Genomic DNA, 19,446 nt, shown 5'->3' with positions numbered 1-19,446 from the left:
AAATAGGCACTTTGCATACCCTTTTTGTGCCATCTCTTTGAATAGGCGGATAGCATATTTTATTAATGTCCCATTCTTCATTTGCTAGGTGTGCCGAGTTACATATTTTCTTCAGTTTTAGGTAACTACAGACAGACATGATCTTCACACAATGCAACCAACAATGGCTGGATTGGGTGGCACAATAACTGTGGGTACCCACTGATGATTTAAAACCCGCAGCTAAACCATATTTGAAGATGACCAAGATGTGTTCAACATTTTGAGCTAATTTCTGTATTCCTGCAGTGTTTCTCCTGACCTCATTAGCATAAACATAGACTTTGCACAGATCTGTAGATCAAGAGACCCTTTCTAATGCTAAATGCCAGGTGCCCGTGATTGCCACAACTCCTTCTGCAATTCTGAGTAATTTATTGGTAACCAAAGCACATGACAAACATGTTTCAGTGTTTTAGTCTCCTACTTGGACCTTTCTTAAACCAAAACCCACAACCAAAAATGTAATCTATTGCAGCCAGGGCTGGTGCTTGACCATTGCACGTCATAGGCAAGACTAACATCAATCCCCCCCCCCCCTATCCGGGGTTTGTGATAATCTCGCCTAGGGTGCGGGTGCCTACAGCCGGTTGCTGAACTACTAATTGTCAGAGGCTGAGCAGACCGGGACAGAGTGATCACGCAGACAACTGTACTGCCTGGAGATCACAGACATGCACCCAAGTGGATCACTCACCTGGGCAGCTTCTCCTACATCCTGAGACATGGTGCCCGCCTTCTCCGCCGCCCCAGTTGTCCTCCAACTCCCAGGAGCCGGCTCTGTGTTGCTCCCTCACAGGCTGAGCTGCTGCTGACCTCCTCCGCAGTCGTGACAGATGTTCTCCATGGCTGCTGCTTTCTCTGCCCTCATGTTGCGCGGCCAGGGTAGTAGGGAAGTCAACGTCTGTTCCTGCACTTCCTAGGCAGCAGTGCGCCTTAGTCGGCTGCCTGTTTCGCCTAGCGCCAGCCCTGATTGCACTTTAACAATCCTATGTAGTGGATGCATTTGTTTTCCTTTCTTCGTCTTTTTTCCTTCGGGTTCACCTCCTGTATTAGATTGCCTACTCTTCTGGATGGGGAAGCAACCGAGACACCTTTAGACAGCGGCAATGTCAGTCTGGAGGGAGTGTTCGATGTACTAGCATATATAGATACACTAACAAATTTAAGCCAAATTACAGCTCCCACTGCAGTTACAGAAACTTTTTTTTTTTTTCCTTTTGCGATACATTTTTTACAAAAATAAAAACTGATCATTGTAAGCCTCTCTGTCGGTGTTAAATGATTTGAACTGCTAAATCTGCAGGACCGCTTATTCTGTTGAAAAACGCAAAACAAAAGACTTGTTGGCAGGATTACAAGGTGATAAAAAAAAAAAAGTAATTAAGTGAATGCAATCATCACATCTAAAGCCTGGTGCACACATTAAAACAGAACTTCCCCTATAAAGGGGAAGTTCCGCTCTTCCTCTTCCTTTACATTTGGCAATTTATTTTTTGGAGAGGGGGTACCTGATTTTGACAGGTACCCACTCACCTACTTTCATTCAGATTGCTGCGGTGATCCGAGCAGAAGTTCAGTTCCTCCTTCTCCCACAGCCTTCTGGAACTCATTACAGTTCCCAGAAGGTTGCATGACCATTCATAAAATGCATGCGCAGTTGGAAGCCGGCTATAAGGCCGCAAGGCTTCACTGTCAGGTTCCCTTAGTCAAGATGCCAGCACCTGGACACGAAAATGATTGAAAAGTTGGCTTGGGTGAGGACAATGCTGGATCCAGGGGCAGGTAAGTGTCTTTAGATTAAAAGTCAGCAGCTACAGTATTTGTAGCTGCTGACTTTTTACCTTTTTTTTTTTCTCTCAACCCAGAGGGCTAAATGGGGAAAAAAAAGGTCACCGTACTAACTAAGCAATGTTAGTGGGGCTATCTCCCATGCTGTACTATTGTGTTCTGACAGGACTCCACCCCCTGCCCCGCCCCCTTCCTTGCCAGAAAACACTGATCAGCTCTGGCAACCAATGGCCGGATGGATGGTTTTCCAGCTTGCCTATTTGACAGGCCTGAGACCGGCTTCTGTCGAAGAGGCAGCTGTACATAATGTAAGAAAATCAGGCGGTTCCTGCTGAATCAACCAATATTCGGTTCATGTGTATATAACAAACATATTATGCTTACCTACTCGGTATGGTTTTGCAAAGGGCAGCCCGATCCTCTTCTTTTTGGCTCCCCCGCCGGTGGTCCTGCCCCCCCCGCCAAGTGATTAGGGTAAATTATTCTGCATGGTTGTAGTGTGTATCAATAAGCGGTAGCAGTGCATGTATTCAGTTGGTTTCCAGTGTTTTCACAGATTGGAAACTGTTTGGATTTCAGTAGTCTCTGCAAAGTTACATAGCTACATATGAATGTTTTTTTTTTTTTTTTTTCTCGCAGCTCCAGGAGCAGTTGAATCGTGTTATGAATGTGAACGAAGATCTCCGCCGTAAAGTGTCTGTAGTGAACGCCCAGCTGAAGAGCTCCCTGCAGAGGAAAACCGAACTGGAGGGCTTACTACAAGAAAAACAAAAAGAAGTAGACTCCCTGACTCATAAACTGTTTACGTCCCAAGCTGTTCCTGATAAAAACATGGTATGTTCTGCTGCTGCTTAAAGTTCAAGTTTTCCTGGCATTTTCCAATATTGGCACTGAAACATGTACATGGTATTCAGAAGTATAAAAGAGTCACCCTGTGGGTTTGTGTGTGTGGCGGAGGGAGGGGGGCTTTATGCAGGCGTAATTTAAACTTTTATATAATCTATACGTTTCAATGTAAGTAGATTCAGAGCTTCCTTGTGGGAATAACATAGCATCCACTCAATTTCATGAAGAGCAGATATATCACAAAATGTAGCAGCGATTATACAGATTTTGGTCAATACAATAAGCAACCAGTCAAAAATAATGTTTTAGGCTGGGTTCACGCTTCTGTCAATTAGATGCACATCCAATTCACATGACAGGAGATTGTGACCGGCTCTAACAAGAGCACATATCCAGGGCGGCTGCGAAACCAATTACACAGGGGTCCTGTGCATCTTTGGCTCTGTTTTAGGTCCGAATTCAGGCAAAAATTCAGGCCTGATTCGTCCCGAAACGTAGAACAGGGATGCACCGAACCCCGTTGTCAGCCGCCTCCGTGTTACCTCAGCCTCAATGTTTTGAGTGAAGTGAACTAAAAACGGATTGGTTACTGTTGGTTCATGGTAATCTGCCATAGGTTTCCAACTGTTTTTAGTTCTAAAGACTGATAGGGATGTGAATTGTGCTATGAGCACCCATGACTCCAGACTGTTACCTTTCCCTGTTTGACCGGAATACTTGCCCTTAACCCCAAAAATTAACATTTATTCCAAAACCTAATGTGCAACTTAAGACCATCTGTGTTTACATTTGTGCCAGGAAACCCCATGAAAGTTTCATATGCAATTCATGATTTCTTTAATCATTAAAAATATAGCAATGAAGTTCATTATCGGCCCATTAATGCACCTCTGTTATTGAATCCTGACCCTGATGTAGAGGGGAGTTATGCAGAGCTAAAATATTCTTTCTGGGAGCTGTGCCATCTGGGAGCTGTGCCATCTGGGAGCTGTGCTATCTGCGAGCCGTGCTATTTGCTGCATCTCTCATAGTGAACAACATCAAACTTGGATTTTGTTTGCCACGCTCCCTCAAAATGGGGTGTGATTACTTCAGCCGATCTTGGAGGGACGCTGGATGTTTTTACCCAAACTGAGCAGTCTGATTGTTCTCGGATTGCAATTTTAAAGTGAGACTTGTTTGGTATCTATTCACTCAGTGTAACATAATCTTTTATATTTTATAAAAAAATTGGGTTTTCTGTTGTGTTTGCCTGTGTTAAAGTGTATTTTTTTTCCAAAAAACTACATTTGAAAAACTTCTGCACAAAAATTGGGTGATTGAAAAAGATGAAGCACAATTCACTGATGTGGCACCACATCAATTAACATATGAGAAAAGCAAAAAAAAAAAAAAAACAACCAGGATTTCAACCTCTTCTTGCCTAAGAGTAAGACAAATGTACATGCCTAAGCACAATTTTGCAACTTTGATGTGTTGGTAAAACCTTACAAATCGTCACAACTACTATGTGTATGCAGGTGAATTATACCTTGTTTTTTTTTTTTTTTTTCAGGACAAATTGGGCTTTCATTTGGTGGTAAATGGTAATGGATAGCTCCTGATTATAATTTTTTTTTAAATTATTGTCAAAGAAAAACTGGTCCAAAATGGTAAAAAAAAGAATTTTTTTTTAAATTTAGCTTTATTTTTCTTGCTACTAAGGGCTCTTTCACACGGCCGCTCCGTATGTCCCTATATCACCCCATCCGTTTGTGGGTGATATATGGACATAATGCTTGTCAATGGGATGACCATCCGCTGACAACCGATTTTCGTCCTTTCAGTTATGTTCCGTTTTTTGGAACGGAACAGAACCCTATTTTTCTTCCTTCTGTTAAAAAAAATGGAAAGGAAGCAAAATTGGATCCCTATAGACATACATTATGTCCGTATATCATCCGCAAACGGATGGGATGATATGCGGACATACGGAGCGTATGACATAAGTGTCATCCCCGTCCGTCAAAAAAAAAAAAGTGCCGCAGCGGAAGAAGAAATCGGAACGGCCGTGTGAAAGAGGCCTATCAGAATTTACCACCAAAGAACAACCAAAAATAAATTGTCCTGACAATTGCAGGGATACCACATGTGAATGTTATTGTTTTTACCTGTAGTACAGCCTAAAACCCACTGACACTGATACTAATAAAAAAAATAAATAAAAAAAAAGTAAATTCTGCTTAAAATATGCTAACCACAGGACCTTTGGCCTGACCTTGACCTTTGACTTGAGCCTAACACTAACCCTGGCAAACCTTGATCTTGTTTTTCTTTTTTACACACTTTGCCACTTTGGCTTGTTTACATTTTCCTCTCCTGCATGAAAAAGATACAATGCATCCATCTCTTCATTCAGAAGAGGAAGTAAACACAGTGACTGATCACTGTTCTAGCCAATCGGAGGCCATCACAGCAATCAGGGTGACCCAGAACTGTGAGTCCCTGGTTCTGATCGTTAGTACAAGACCCGGAGCTCTTAGTAAGAGCCCGGTCTCTGTGCTGGGAGCGTGCAATGCTGCGTGCTTCCAGCACAAAGGGAGATACAGATATATGCAGCCTTATGGAAAAAAGCCCACGTCCGTGAGGCCGCATGTATGTGTGCGGTCAGCGGGAAGGGGTTAAAGGTGCCATTCTCAACCCCAAGAAAGTGAATACTCGGGTAATTTAAAATATAAAGATAATTTTATTTGTTTACAAAAATTCCTTAGATATATCTCTATCCATAAAAAGATTCCATAGCAGTTACATATTGCATGTAGGAGGTTCCCTAAGAAAGGCACTAATTCTGCTAAGTGTTCTCCAAACCGCGGCCCTTTGCTTTCTTTTATCCGGCCCTTGGGGCCTAATTCCTCCCACTGTTGGCAACAGTGGGGCATAGTGCTTGCCACTGACACAAACAATGGGGTACTAGTCCTATTACTGACACCAGTGATGGGGCATATTACCAATGACAGAGCATTGTTTACTCCAAACGACGCCTGGACATTTTCTTCTCCCTCTGGCAACAGTCCGACCCCCTCCTAAAGTTTGAAGGACAGGAAACTGGCCCTTTGTTTAAGACTCCTGTGCTAAGCCATAGCCTATAAGTATACATTTAGATGATTTTCAATGTACATATAGTATATGAATGTAAAAAATCTCCATGCTATACAGAAACCATTTAAATCTGCCTAACTGTAGTTCAGTTAGCAATAAAATCCATAAAAAAAAGTCCAAAGAGTTCACAATAGGAATCCACCCAGTGTTTGCACTGATGGAACTCCACCAAAGTGCTTCTGCTGTTTTACAGTGATTGGATCTTCCCTGGTATGGATATCCTTAAATCAGAACACCTCTGCGCATGCACCGGTGATCCCTCTCCCCAATAGAAAGATCTCACCAGATTCACATATCTCCCATTCTCATGGTTGGCAAAAATGTTCTATTTCAGTGCACCGACTCTTGCCTCATATTGGTGTTATTGTATGCCTCCACAAGGTTGCCGAATGGCCAGATATCATATTCAAGAAGAGAGATACTTCCAGTGGTACAATAACCATGCCAAACTATTTATTTAAAAGTTGAAAAACCAATCCCGTATTAAAAACAATTTGCGTGCTTTGTTATAAATGTAGCATCAGGCACTGTATCATGTTCAGTAATAGACAAAGTCGTCTCCCCTCCGGATACCGCTTATATCAGTCAGAATGTCTCCTGTGGACGTGTAACCACGCCCGGCGCGTTTCATTACTTCTGACTTTGTCACATATACAAAATATTCACTTTCTTGGGGTTAATAATGTCACCTTTTTAAAACCCTTTTTTTTCCTTATTTTTGCTCTTCAAATTATTGTGTGATTGCAACACCCACCACTTTATTTTCCAGGGTCTCTGCTTAGAGAAAAATATATTATATTTGGGGGTTCCAAGTAATATTCTAGCAAAAAAATGCTGATTTGGAATTGGCCTGGGGGTTAAGCAATTTAAACTTTTCCTCCAGCTCTGAAGAAATTGTGTGGCCCTAGAAATGCTTTGGCTGTCCTTTGGAGGAACCTTTCATGTGCTTCTGTCAGAGCTCTTTGTAGTGCTTTGTCAAAGAAGGCAGTGCAGAATTGTCTGAATGGATTAGCAAGAGACGTCCGTGAAAATCTGCTCATGAGCCCCCTAGTAGCAAGTGAATAAGTGGAGGAGAGGGGTAATAAAACACACAGTGGGTCAACTTTTATTGCTCAAACCATGTTCAATACAGTACATTGTTGCAGAATAATGCTAAGTGACTCCATCTAACACTAAAAGGAAAGGCATTTTGTGTATTCTTTTCCTCGAGTTATGATTTAGAAGTATTTAGGAATCCCTCGTCAATTTTTGGAGCGCATCCACTCCACTCCAACTGATTTTACAACATTTTATTTATAGATCCACAGCTGGATGATTTAGTATGACTCATTATACGGTAATTTAAGACCGTACATATGTAAACAATCCCAATCCGTTGGCTGTTTTATGATATGGGTGTTGTGAACATGATTCATACTGTCAATTGTTTAGATTGCCTTAGTGTTCAAATGGGTCTTAGAGGAGAAATATAATGAGGATCATCTGCAATTTGTTGTCTTCTGGTAACAAGCTCAGGGATAGCTACTGTCATAGCTGCGTGTTATTTAACCCATGCAATGCCCTCATTTTGTCTGGGTGTCTTTCTCTCTTTCTGTATTGCTCCTGATTTGTAACTCATGCACTGCCAGCTTGTGACTCCTATTATCCCTATTTCAGAACACAGCTGACTGTAAGTCACAGGAAAATACTGTAAATGAGGAGCCCGCTTCAAGTCAGATGTGCTTCACCAAGGAAGATGTTAAGCAGATTGTCCAGGAGAGGAATGAGCTAAAAACGAACCTATTTCTGGTGAATGAAGAGTTAAACTACTATCAAAGGTGAATGTCAAATGCAGCCTTTTTATTACAATTGACACATTAGGCCCCTTTTACACGAGTGGTTAGATTTCAACTTTTAGCTGTGGATAGCGCAACTTTTTTACGACCGCTAAATGCAGACAGTGCATCCCTGTGGCCCCGTTCACACACTGCGTTTAGCAACATTTTCATAACATGCGTTTTTGTGCATTTAAGAAAAATAAAGTTGACAGCGTCCAGGAGCGATGTACCACAGCTATCTGTATGTAAACACAGTTAATCGCAGTACACAGAAAAAGTAGGTAAACAGTTACTATACAAAAGGCAAGCATTTAATACCGCAGCTAAATGCAGCCGCATGTAAATGCAAGTAATCGCATGTAAACGCAGTGTACAAATGTGAGTAATCTTTGTGCCAGGAGCGTTGGAATTTCAAAATAACAAAACATGTTTTTACCAACAGCAGAACAACCGCCCGTGTAAAAGGGGCCTTAACATTGCTATTGCAGTCTATGCCAACCAAGCAATGTTGTTTTTTTTTTGTCTGTTTGGAATAGAAATAAAGCTAAGGCTCCGTTCACATCTAGGCGTTTTGGGGCGTTTTTGGGGAGTTTTTCTGCTCTAGGATCAGCTCTCAAAACGCCCAACAAGACAAATCCTATTCATTTCAATGGCCCCTGTTCATATCTGAGCGTTTTGACGCTGTAAGCCCAACGCTCAAAAAAGTACATGAGCTTCTTTTTGGGCAGATTACAGGCGTTTTCCATTGGTTTCTATTCAATCTAAAAACGCCTGCACAAAAAACGCCTGTAAAAACGCGGTAGAAAACGCTACCTACGCTCAGGTGTGAATGTAGCCTAAAGGTTTCAAATTGCCAAAATGTAAACAAAAATTAGTTAGTTTCTGCTATATAGTGTATGAGTGGGGAATATTGGTTTTATAATGACAGTATAAATTAGTGATCGACGGATATCAGTTTTTGGTTGCCGATACCGATATTTTGGCCAATGCATATCAGTATCGGCCGATATTTTTGTACATTTAAAATTTTTTATTTATTTTTTGACAGGTACTTTTTGTGGAGGGCTCTGGGGGTTCTAAAAGACCCCACCCCCTCCTCTGCACTTAAAAGCATTCAAAACGCCAAGTTTGGCTGTTTTGAATGCTGTCTTTTTTTTTTTTTTTTTTTTTTTTTATCTGGCGCCAGTACCCGGAAGTGATGTCACTCATGACTCACTTCCGGGTTTTTGCATGGAGACCCGATCAGAGCTGAATGGGGAGGGAGGGGGGAGAGCGTCCCCTCCCTCTCCAATGACAGCCAAGCGGCTTCTCAGCCGCATCGGTTGTCATTACAAGTCAGCCGACCGTCTGCTATGGACATGGCATCACTCGGAAACAAGCACTTTCCCGAAATATCGGTAACCTCCGGGGGCTGATTCCGATATATCGGGGAAAGTGCATATCGGCCCTCGATATATCAGCTTTGCCCATAATCGGTCGATCCCTATTTTAAATGCTGTTGGGATAGAAATACAGGAAGCTGATATTGCTAACTTGCTTTTTAAAGGTGCAGGCTCTGATACTGTACACTTTGTTTTTTTTTTGTATGTTGCTTCTATAGTCAGCGTGTGATTGACCTAGAACAAAGATTTGCTTGTCTGGAGTCCAAGTCTCTGACGTGCTCCTGCTTGTTCCAGGTGTTTGACTTTAAGTGGAACTTAATTAAACCAGTGAAAAACTGCAAGCAGCTCTATTGGGAAAGACATGCTATATCTCTGCTGCAATAATAAACACTTGCCTGCTCTCAGTCTTCTATTGAATATATACTGCAACTAAACCACTCAGACAACCCCCCCCCCCCCATATGCTCACATTATTTTATTTTTCCCCTTTTCCCCTCCCTAATTTTCTTCTCTTCTTCACTATTGGGGTCTACTCTTCTTCTTCCCTTCCCTTTTTTTTTTTTTGGCTCCTTTCACGCGGGTGGACCGATTGGGTTCACCTGTCAGTTTTTTTAGGCGGACCCCATCAGAGCATTTATTGCCCTCTGTGGAGTGGCGGATGTAAACGGACATGTCTATTTACACCCGCCAACATCCCATCCTATCCACTCAAAGCGGATGGGGGATCCGTTTCCCATCTGTCTGGCGGATTGGATGACATTTGGATTAAGACGGACAGGCAGTCTGTTTCCATCCAACTGCCCATAGAGGAAAGCAGGCTGTGTTCGCACTGCATAAGCGGACCGGACATGGACCTGTCATCTGCCTACTCAGTAAGGATCAGTGAACAGATCCCCCAATGAGCAGGGGAAGTCTGCATATATGAATGAGCCCTAAGACAATAAGACCCATTTTCCTGGTTTCATTAACTTCAGCTCAATCAAGAAAACACATTATTGACCATATGGTAATTTTGTATATTTTTACTATATACAGTATGCTAAAGCTATGCTATAGCATAACCAAGTATAGCTATAGCATAGCATAGCCTAGGTGAAGCATTGCATAGCATAGGCTTAGTTATAGTTATGGCTATACTCTTGTTATGGCTATGCTCTAGTTATGGCTGTACTCTATGCGTAACTTTTGCATGCTATAGCTATAATATGGTACACTAGAGCTATGTTTTAACTTTGCTGGCTATCCAGTTACTACATTTAAAAATTTTGTATAGTCTGTATAATGTTGGCTCTAGCTCACAGGAATTTAAAAAAATTAAGTTGGCAATGGCAGTTGCTATATTTCTTCCCAACAGTTCCATTCCTCACAAAAACCCTTAAAGCGGTAGTATCCCGCTTTTTGACACTTTTACCTACAGGTAAGCCTATAATAAGGCTTACCTGTAGGTACAAATAATATCTCCTAAACCGTCACGGTTTAGGAGATATTTACAGTGCATGCTCGCGCGAGCGGCGCATGCGCTCTGAAGGTCCGGGGGGGACCTTCAACTAGTTTGCCGGGAGCTTGCCGGAAAATCACTCCCGCGCGCATGCGCGGGAGTGACGTCATCGCGGCTCCGGCCAATCATCGCTCCGGAGCCGTCTCTTCCGGCCAATCACCGCGCCGGAGCCGCCGAACCCGGAAGAGACGGCGAGGGATCATGGCAGCGCCCGCAGCGATGTCCGGGGGTCCGTGTCGGGGCTTCGTTCTAAGGTAAGTTACACATAATGGGCTAGTATGCGATGCATACTAGCTCATTATGCCTTTGTCTTGCAGGTTTTTTTTTTTATTGTTTTTATTTTTTAGGGTTTACAACCGCTTTAATGACATCTTTAGAAGAATTGTGAACATATATTTTTCTTTTGTTTCAAAGGGAGATGCTGAATGATGAGAGGATCCCAACGCTCCTATTATGTGGCATGAAATCTGCCATTAGGAAACAAAGAAGGAAGATTAAAGCCAAAATGTTGGGAATAGGGGAATCTCCAACCAGCAGGTATGTCTTAGGCTTTGTCTTTTTTTTTTTTTTTGCTACGTCAGGGAAAAAAAAAAAAACATACTCTCCTTTTTTCCCTTTCTTCATATCGCTTGTATGAGTTTTTAGTAATGGTTTTACTATTTGTTAGAGGTTAATGTAGTCATTTTAAAGGGTTAGTTCACCTTTTCAGAAAAAATAACGAATTCTATTATTATGAACTAAAACCCTAACTAACAATGAGCTGTCAATGTCCATGCAGTCAATGGGTTTGAAACCCTCGCTATATCTCTACCTTCTTTCTGCAGAGTTTCCAGGATGGACCTGAGTAATTTTCTGTGCTGGTGTTGACCAGAATGACTGACTCAATCTGACCCGTCTGCAGAAAGATGGGGGAAATTGAAAGAACAGGGAGTACACTGATACTACACCAGCACTGACGGCACATCCCCCACAGCACTGACAGCGCATCACCCACAGCACTGACAGCGCATCACCCACAGCACTGACAGCGCATCACCCACAGAAGTAATTATAGCAGGGATCGGGGTGGGGAAGGTGAATGTTGGGTGTTAGTTGACCTTTTCATTTTTCTTTCTGAAAAGGTGAACTTACACTTTAACTAGGGATGAATGCAGTGTGTATATCACACCGAGGGCCCAAGTTAATAAGCAGCGGTATGGTATTACCAAGTTCATTAAAAAAGCACCTTTTTATAAAGTTTAGCACTGTTTTTTAAAAATTTGTTTAGCACTTCATGACACCACAGCAATGGAGCAGAGGAGAGCGCCCGATCATGTGAACTGTCAGTCATGTAACTGGCTTCTCCTTCTATCATGGTGTGCAGCATCAGAGCGAACTTGTACAAAGGAGTCCAAATATGCAGGAGCAGTTTGGAACAAACATTGCTCTTGGCTGAGAACTTTCATGAACCCCTCATAAAATGGGGTAAGTGCCTGTTCACACATATGCGATGTCAGACATTGCATGTGATTTGCAGCGCATTGCTCTGGAAATCACATGCGATGTATGTGCATTGCGAATTCAGCCATATAGATTGTGCGGGTGCGATGCGGGAACCCACAGTGGATTTGCAGGGTCCCCGCATCTCATATGTGTGAACTGGCACTAAACCTGTGAAAAGCAGAAGTAATTAATGACTAGTTTATGGCATTAATAAATTGATAGGCGGCCTTTTTTAAAGTGCATCTCAAGCCAAACCTTTTTTTAATTGTCTCTGGAACAGGAATAGAGGGGAAATATTCCAATGGGTACAGTTGTTCCATTGAACAGAGGATTTCGAATGGGATACAGATGACAAAAAATTGCCAGGGGGTTCTAACCATTTCCTACTGTATCCAGAACAGGAAAACTTTTTTAACTTTAGATATACTCTAGTCTTGCTACAGATAACCTCTCCCTGCAGGCTAATCGGTTGATCCCCTACCCACGTTAAACGACATGGATGGAGGAATCCCCTCTGCCAGCTATTGTATTCTTACAGCCACTTATGTGGCAGCTGTCAGGACATCTCAACAGTGACTACATGTGATTGGCTGCAGTCACTGTTTGGCCATGAATTTTCCATCTGACTCCTTCAATTTTCAGATCAAATTTGCTGAGCCGGGCAGTACCGACAGGGCCTGTGTATGGCTAATTTTACTTTGCAGTGTTACACAATGAAGTTTTGGTTGTGCTCTACTGGCCCTTATTACAGTGAGTACATCTGTCACAGTGGTGGCCGGTGCGTTGGGGGTGCAGGGGCGCCGCCCCCCCCCCCCCCATCCATGCGTCAGGCCCCCTAATCTGCACGCCAGACGCATGGAGTTCAATTGGGTTTTTTTTTTTCTTCTGAAGCACGTGATTAGAGCCAAAGGCTCTAATAGGCTTTAGAAAAGGGTGGACCCGGGGCGCAGATCAGTGCGCCCCGAGCCCATCCATTGTGATATATGAATATTCGCTATTGTCTCACCGATCCTCCTCCTGGCCAATCAGGAAGCGGGTCCGAGACCCGTTTCCTGATTGGCCGAAAGGCGAACCTTTGCCATTGGCCGAGGAGGAGTAGGAGGGAGACATGGAGGATTATGGAGAAGCCGCCTCTGCATCAGGTAAGTGCACGCTGGTCTCTCTGCACACTGTGGTAACTCTCTGCATTGAAAGGGGGCCCGCTGTGGTAACTCTGCATTGAATGGGGGCAAGCTGTGGTAACTCTGCATTGAATAGGGGCAAGCTGTGGTAACTCTGCATTGAATGGGGGCACGCTGTGGTAACTCTGCATTGAATGGGGGCACGCTGCGGTAACTCTACTTTGAATGGGGGCACGCTGCGGTAACTCTACTTTGAAAGGGGGCACGCTGCGGTAACTCTGCTTTGAAAGGGGCACGCTGTGGTAACTCTGCATTGAATGGGGGCACGCTGTGGTAACTCTGCATTGAAGGGGGCACGCTGTGGTCACTTGGTCACTCTGCATTGATGGGGGCACACTATAGTTTGATTACTGAAGGCCCCTTTCACACTTTTGTGACCTCCAAAGTCATGCAAATTTTTGCCGCGTTTTTTGCCACAAAGCAATGCCTATTTATATTTTTTCTGTTTGCGCCACAAATTTGCGCCTACAAATCTCTTCCTTTAACCACTTGAAGGCTTTTTTCTGACATTTGTTGCTTACAAGTTAAAATCAGTATTTTTTGCTAGAAAATTACTTGGAACCCCCAAACATTTATATATGTATTTTTTAGCAGAGACTTGCGAGAAAAAAATAACGGTCGTTGCAATATTTTATGTCATACTATATTTGTGCAGCGGTCTTGCAAACAAAATTTTATTTGGGGAAAAATACACTTCGAAAAAACAAAGCAGTACAGTTAGCCCAATTTTTTTGAATAATGTGAAAGATGATGTTATGTCAAGTAAATGGATACCTAACATGTCATGCTTGAAATTTGTACATGCTGGGGGAATGGCGAAAAACGACGGCACTTAAAAAAAATCTCCATATGCGAACTACCTGTTTAGAGTCATAGAAGAGGTATGGAACTAGAATTATTGTTCTCACTCTAGCGATCGTGGTGATACCTCACATGTGTGGTTTGAACACTGTTTACATTTGCTTCCGCAACTTAGCTATGCATTCGCTTCTGTGCACGAGCATGGGGCGCTTTACATTTTTTTTTAATTTCCTAATTTACTTTACTTTTTTTTTTTTTACATATATTTTTAAAGAACCCTTTATGTCACTTTATTTTTTTTTTTTTAAATAATAAAAAAAAAAAAAAAATATATATATATATATATATATATATATATATATATATATATATATATATATATATATATATATATATATATATATATATATATATATATATATATATATATATATATATATATATATTTTTAGCACTTCTATTGCTGTCACAATAAACATCCCTTGTGACAGTAAGTCAGTGACAGGTACTCCTTTATGGAGGGATCTGGGGTCTATAAGACCCCAAACCCCTCCTCTGCACTTGAAAAAGCAAAGATCGCAAATTTTTTAAAACTGGCGCCTTTAAGAGTCCAGTAATCTGGAAGTGACGTAGTGATGTCGCTTCTGGGTTACTACATCCAAAACCCGATCAAAGCCGATTCTGGCTTTGTACGTGTCTCCGGCCAGCGGGCAGACACGCAAGCTGGTTGCTCGGGTCACCCGGTGGGACAGGAGAACCCGGGCGGAGCAGTAGGGGGGGGGAAGGAGTCCCTCCCGCTGCTTATAATAACAGCCGGGTGGCTGCTTAGCCGCATCGGTTGTTATTACAAGAAAGCCGACCGTCGGCCCTAAAAAAACGGTGCAACCACTTGAAGCAAAAATGACGTACAGGTAGATGATTTTGCGGCAAATGGTGCATACAGTTACAAGCTTGTAATCGCACAAGTCATTTAAAGTGGTTGTAAACCTCAGACATGAAACATGAACAAAGCATATCTCTCTAAAATGTGTACTCGTCTCAATTACGAGCACAAAGTGTAATTTCTGTCTGCTGTGTCATTCCTCTGCTATCAGAATGAGTCACTTCTGACAAGTTTTCCTGACACCAAGAGAAAAAAGGTGACAGGGGAGGGGATCCACAGCTGATTGACAGCCTCTTCCTGTGTGTTTTGTGAATGGGGGTCTCTTTCCTCCAATCATATCTCAGAGCTTTCCTTACTTGCCTCTGCAGAGTGTAAATTCAGCTCTCCGCCCCCTTTTTTCTGACCGCCCAGAGAATCTTTTTAAATTCTGGGTATGAACAGCTGTGGCGAAGAGAAGACTACAAATACACAGGGCTAAAAGAAATCCTCCAACAAAAGTTGCACTGGTCTGTCACCTGAGACCAGTCACTTCACTGGGTAAATAGTGTACAAATAAATGGTAGGATTAGAACTATCCCTCCAATGGACACAAATACTTCACTTAATTTTAAAAGTCAATACAAATCTTTCATTCAAATAAAAAAAGTTTGATAAAATCGTATATCAAAAATGCAGGAACATTCATCCTACCAATCATCCCTCATTGAAGGAATGTAGATTAACAAGGTAGTCTTTTGAGATTAGATAAGGGTGGTCGACGCGTTTCACAGGGACACCCGCTTTCTCAGGACCTCCTATCTCATGTATAGAAACAGTGGAAAAGCGTTCTAAAAACAGAAACACATGTAAGTTACATAGTATCTACATATCAATTCTCATCATAATCAATCAGTATCAAAATAATTGATCACTATCCCCCGGGGAGGAAAAAAACTTTGTATATGTAAGGGTTTACAACAAATTACAACAAATTTAAGGAGTTGCCTTAAACACTGAATAACTCAGTGCTGAAAATACCATACACTTTCACTAATTACCGGTGTCAAGCATGATATAATGCTTACTTTTTCATTTTGTGTTTTTATGTGTCACTTTTTAGTTTCAAGCCTTAAATTTAATTTCCTTTTTTTTTCTTTTGCAGTGATGAGGAAGATGGCTCATGGACCCAAACCACAGCCACTGACTGTGTGGATGGCAAGCCGCCTGAATCAAAAATCAAGAGTTTGTAAGTTACTTTTACAAGCATAAGAATAACATTGGGGAAAGTATGGTATATTAACTACAAGAATATATTTGTTCATTGAGTTGCTATAACTGCAGTGCATCAGATATAGAGCAGTCACTGCTTGAGGGAGCGTTCATGTTTGGATAGAAGTCTTGAAAGACTGTTGTGGTAGCTGTTTGGATACTGCATTAATAGGCCTGTGAATTCTATTAAATTAATAGCAGTTTATATTTACGAAAATAATTGCGTTTCTATGTTCTTTGTACTGTCGGAGATCAGATATAGTGAATGCAGGGGTTAGTAACATTATAGGTCTGGATGGGCCATTTCTACCCTTTTTGCCCAAATGGCACCCAATGAAGACAGAAACCGACAGATTTAGTACCAATTTTACATTTAAAAACACCGCAGAGCAGTATTGCATATTTTGCACCTCACCCACCATCCAGTGTTCACAAAGATCAAATTCTGTAAGCCCTGTCAGACTCTGCTGAGGCCCGTATGCACTTCTTGGTTTCAGAGTTGCTAAGACATATATTCCTGGCCCATTTGAGCCCCATCCTGCTGATGGGCCCATTTGCCCTCAGTCATCCATGGGGAGGTTGAGACATGCCCTCTCTACAAAACTACCACAATTGTGTTGGTCTTGCACTGTCTCTGCCTTCCCTGTCACTGCCACAGTAATAGAATTCCGCTGCACAGTCAGAGCTCGTTCTCACTTGCAGCCTGGAGAGGGTAACGACTCCATCTTGCGAGGTTCCCCCGATCAGCAGGACCAGTTTCTGTGTCATGATTAATTCATTTGAGGCCCAATGTAAACTAACAAATATTTAGGGTGGGTGGTAAACTTCCTTCTCCATAGTCTGGGTGAATGGTGACCCGACCATTAAATCTGAGGCTCTTTTTTCTACCCCTCTCTCTTCCTTGGGGCAGCACTTTCAATACCTTCTTCCCCACCCCAGCGTCCTTTCCTAGTCGGGATTGTGGCACCATCTTGGGTTCATTTACCTACTTGCAGCGGCAGCCTCCATGTAAACACCTTTTGAGCCCCTCGGCCTACCAGGCTTTTCCCGCAGTCAGTGGTGAGCCGACTATTCAGCCTAATGATTCTATAAATTTATTTTCTTTCTTTTTTTTAAATTTCCATATTTTGTTTTTCTGGGGTAAAAGGTATGTTAGTTTGAATCTGATAGCACTAAAATATGTCTTTAGGCCTCTGAAATATTTTTGAAACTGAAGCACACGCTTGCTAATTTTGCATTTTTGTTTTATCAGGTTTGGCATGTGGTATGAAAAGCAAACCACAGAACCAGGACCTTGGGAAATCATCAATTCTAAAGAAATCAACATGATCAATAAAGAAGATTCAGATAACAATGCATGAATCTGTACATATTCTATCCTGTATAAAGGTGTAATTAATGCTGGGAACTGTCCAGTGCTGATTGCTGACTACACATTTTGTGAAGTGACCGACCGACCGTACAAATCTGTTTTATTCGACAAGGTGTCACTTTCTGTTTAAACTGTATATTAACTTTCCCGTAAGAGAATATTGATATTTTTCTAACATTAATTTTATTTGAAATGCATTTTTATAAAATATCATATTATGTGATTTTTAAAAAAAGATAAATATATGTATACAAAAACTATTTTTGCAAATGTATAGTCTGTATAATTTATACTTTGAGTCTGATGTATATTTTTTGTTTAGTAATGTCCACACACCAGAATTAAATATTTCAATGTGATATCTGGTAGTTTTCTGGTTGTTTAAATAAATTCTCTGCTTTGATTTCCTGAAAAATGAAAAATCCCCTAATTGACTGGGAGCCTTCAATGTAGTAACTCTGAAAGCAGAACAGCAAAATTGCCGTGGTTTATGGTTGTGACTCAAAATCCGATTTCATTATCAGGCAGTGCTGAAGTTAAAGCTGTATTTATGCTCTCTGTCCTGGATGCCTTCTTTATGAAAAATAAAGTATAAAAAGCGAGCTGAAATTTCATTTGCATCAGTTCCTCCCTACCCTCCTCATCAACATGCCCATGTCATTTTTAAGTAACTTTTTCCATTTTAATTACATATCTTATTTATATGCTTCCATATGCAATGCAGGCATGCCATTGTTGGTGGAAGGGGCCAGCAGAGTGCTGTACATACTGTAAATAGGTTTCTGAAAACCTCACCACACCCTGCCTTGGTACTCCTCAGAGCCCTCAACCCTGATGCAAGCTAGTTGATTGTTTTTTGGGAAGCTTTGTACCAGAATACCTTGATGAGTGGATATCATTCTGGAAGAGGGGACATTCCTAGGTATAACCCCCATGTGATGCTGAGCCTCCATGATTAAGAACTGCAGTCTAATAAATGAGAGGGCTGGGCCAGGGATAGCTAGGCTCAAAAGATATTTATGATTTTCTGCCTAGACCCCCAGACCGACACCTCGGCAGGGCACTCGGCTCATTCTTTCGCGGCCCACCGCCGCCTATTGCGGCTGTTGCACGCCTCGGGCCTCGTAGACTGTTGGAGGCTGCTCCACCCTTCCTCCCGGGATTACAGCTACTTTTCAGCAACCCACAACTCTTACTCCCGCATTGACATGCTTCTCACTGATCAGGCGTACCTAGACGCCTTGGTGGGAGCTGACATAGGAACACGCACCCTTTCAGACCATGCCACTGTATCCCTGTCCCTCGCGCCCCTGACTGACGCCAACAGGGCGTGGACGTGGCGCTTGAATGAAAATCTTCTGGACGACGCAGTGGTCGTCCAGAGGGTGACGGAGACGCTGGGGAACTACTTCAGAGAAAATGCCGGGGATGACGTCGCCCCCTCCTCCATTTGGGAGGGCCACAAGGCAGTGGTCCGGGGAGAGCTGATCTCTCAGGGGGCCAGGCTGAACAAGGAGCGCACGGCCGACATGAACCGGCTTCTCAGCAAGCTCCGTCAGGCTGAGCTACTTCACAAGCGCACGCTTTCAGCAGAGACCCTCCGGGAACTCGGTGCCCTTCGGGAGGCCCTGTCCGACATGCTCGAGGCTCAGATTAGGAGACGCCTCCGGTTCTTGTCTCATAAATTTTACGAATTTGGTAACAAATGCGGGCGCATGCTGGCGCGGGCGTTGCGACGGCAGCGGGCGGTCACTCGCATCCCGAAGCTACAGACAGCTCGTGGATCGCTCACCCAACATCCCTCCCGCATCGCGGAAGCGTTCCGGGAATATTATGCCCAACTTTATAACATTACCGACCCTCTGTCGCCGTCCGCGCTGGCTGCCAGGCGCGCGCGCATCCTGGACTACCTGGAGGGGTCCGCAACCCCGCAGCTTGCGGGGCAGGCATCCGCGTCCCTTGAAAAAC

The 19,446-nt window shown here is 42.7% G+C and overlaps 1 protein-coding gene across 1 annotated transcript in view; it reads left to right on the top strand.

Moving 5' to 3' along the window:
• The window catches only part of RILP (Rab interacting lysosomal protein), a 78,365-nt gene extending 60,528 nt beyond the window's left edge, over positions 1-17,837 (top strand). Inside the window, exons 4-8 of the mRNA XM_082244289.1 lie at positions 2,470-2,664; positions 7,471-7,631; positions 10,926-11,048; positions 16,000-16,083; positions 17,359-17,837. Coding sequence (XP_082100415.1) covers positions 2,470-2,664; positions 7,471-7,631; positions 10,926-11,048; positions 16,000-16,083; positions 17,359-17,467 — 672 coding nt within the window. The 3' untranslated portion in view covers positions 17,468-17,837. The remainder of the gene's footprint in view (positions 1-2,469; positions 2,665-7,470; positions 7,632-10,925; positions 11,049-15,999; positions 16,084-17,358) is intronic.
• Positions 17,838-19,446: the final 1,609 nt, after the last annotated feature.

This window comes from Pelophylax lessonae (assembly GCF_965119305.1).
Source record: "Pelophylax lessonae genome assembly, chromosome: 2".
NCBI classification, from domain to species: Eukaryota; Metazoa; Chordata; class Amphibia; order Anura; family Ranidae; genus Pelophylax; species Pelophylax lessonae.
The sequence above is the reverse complement of the archived record's forward strand: the minus strand, read 5'-3'. Positions and strand labels throughout refer to the sequence as shown.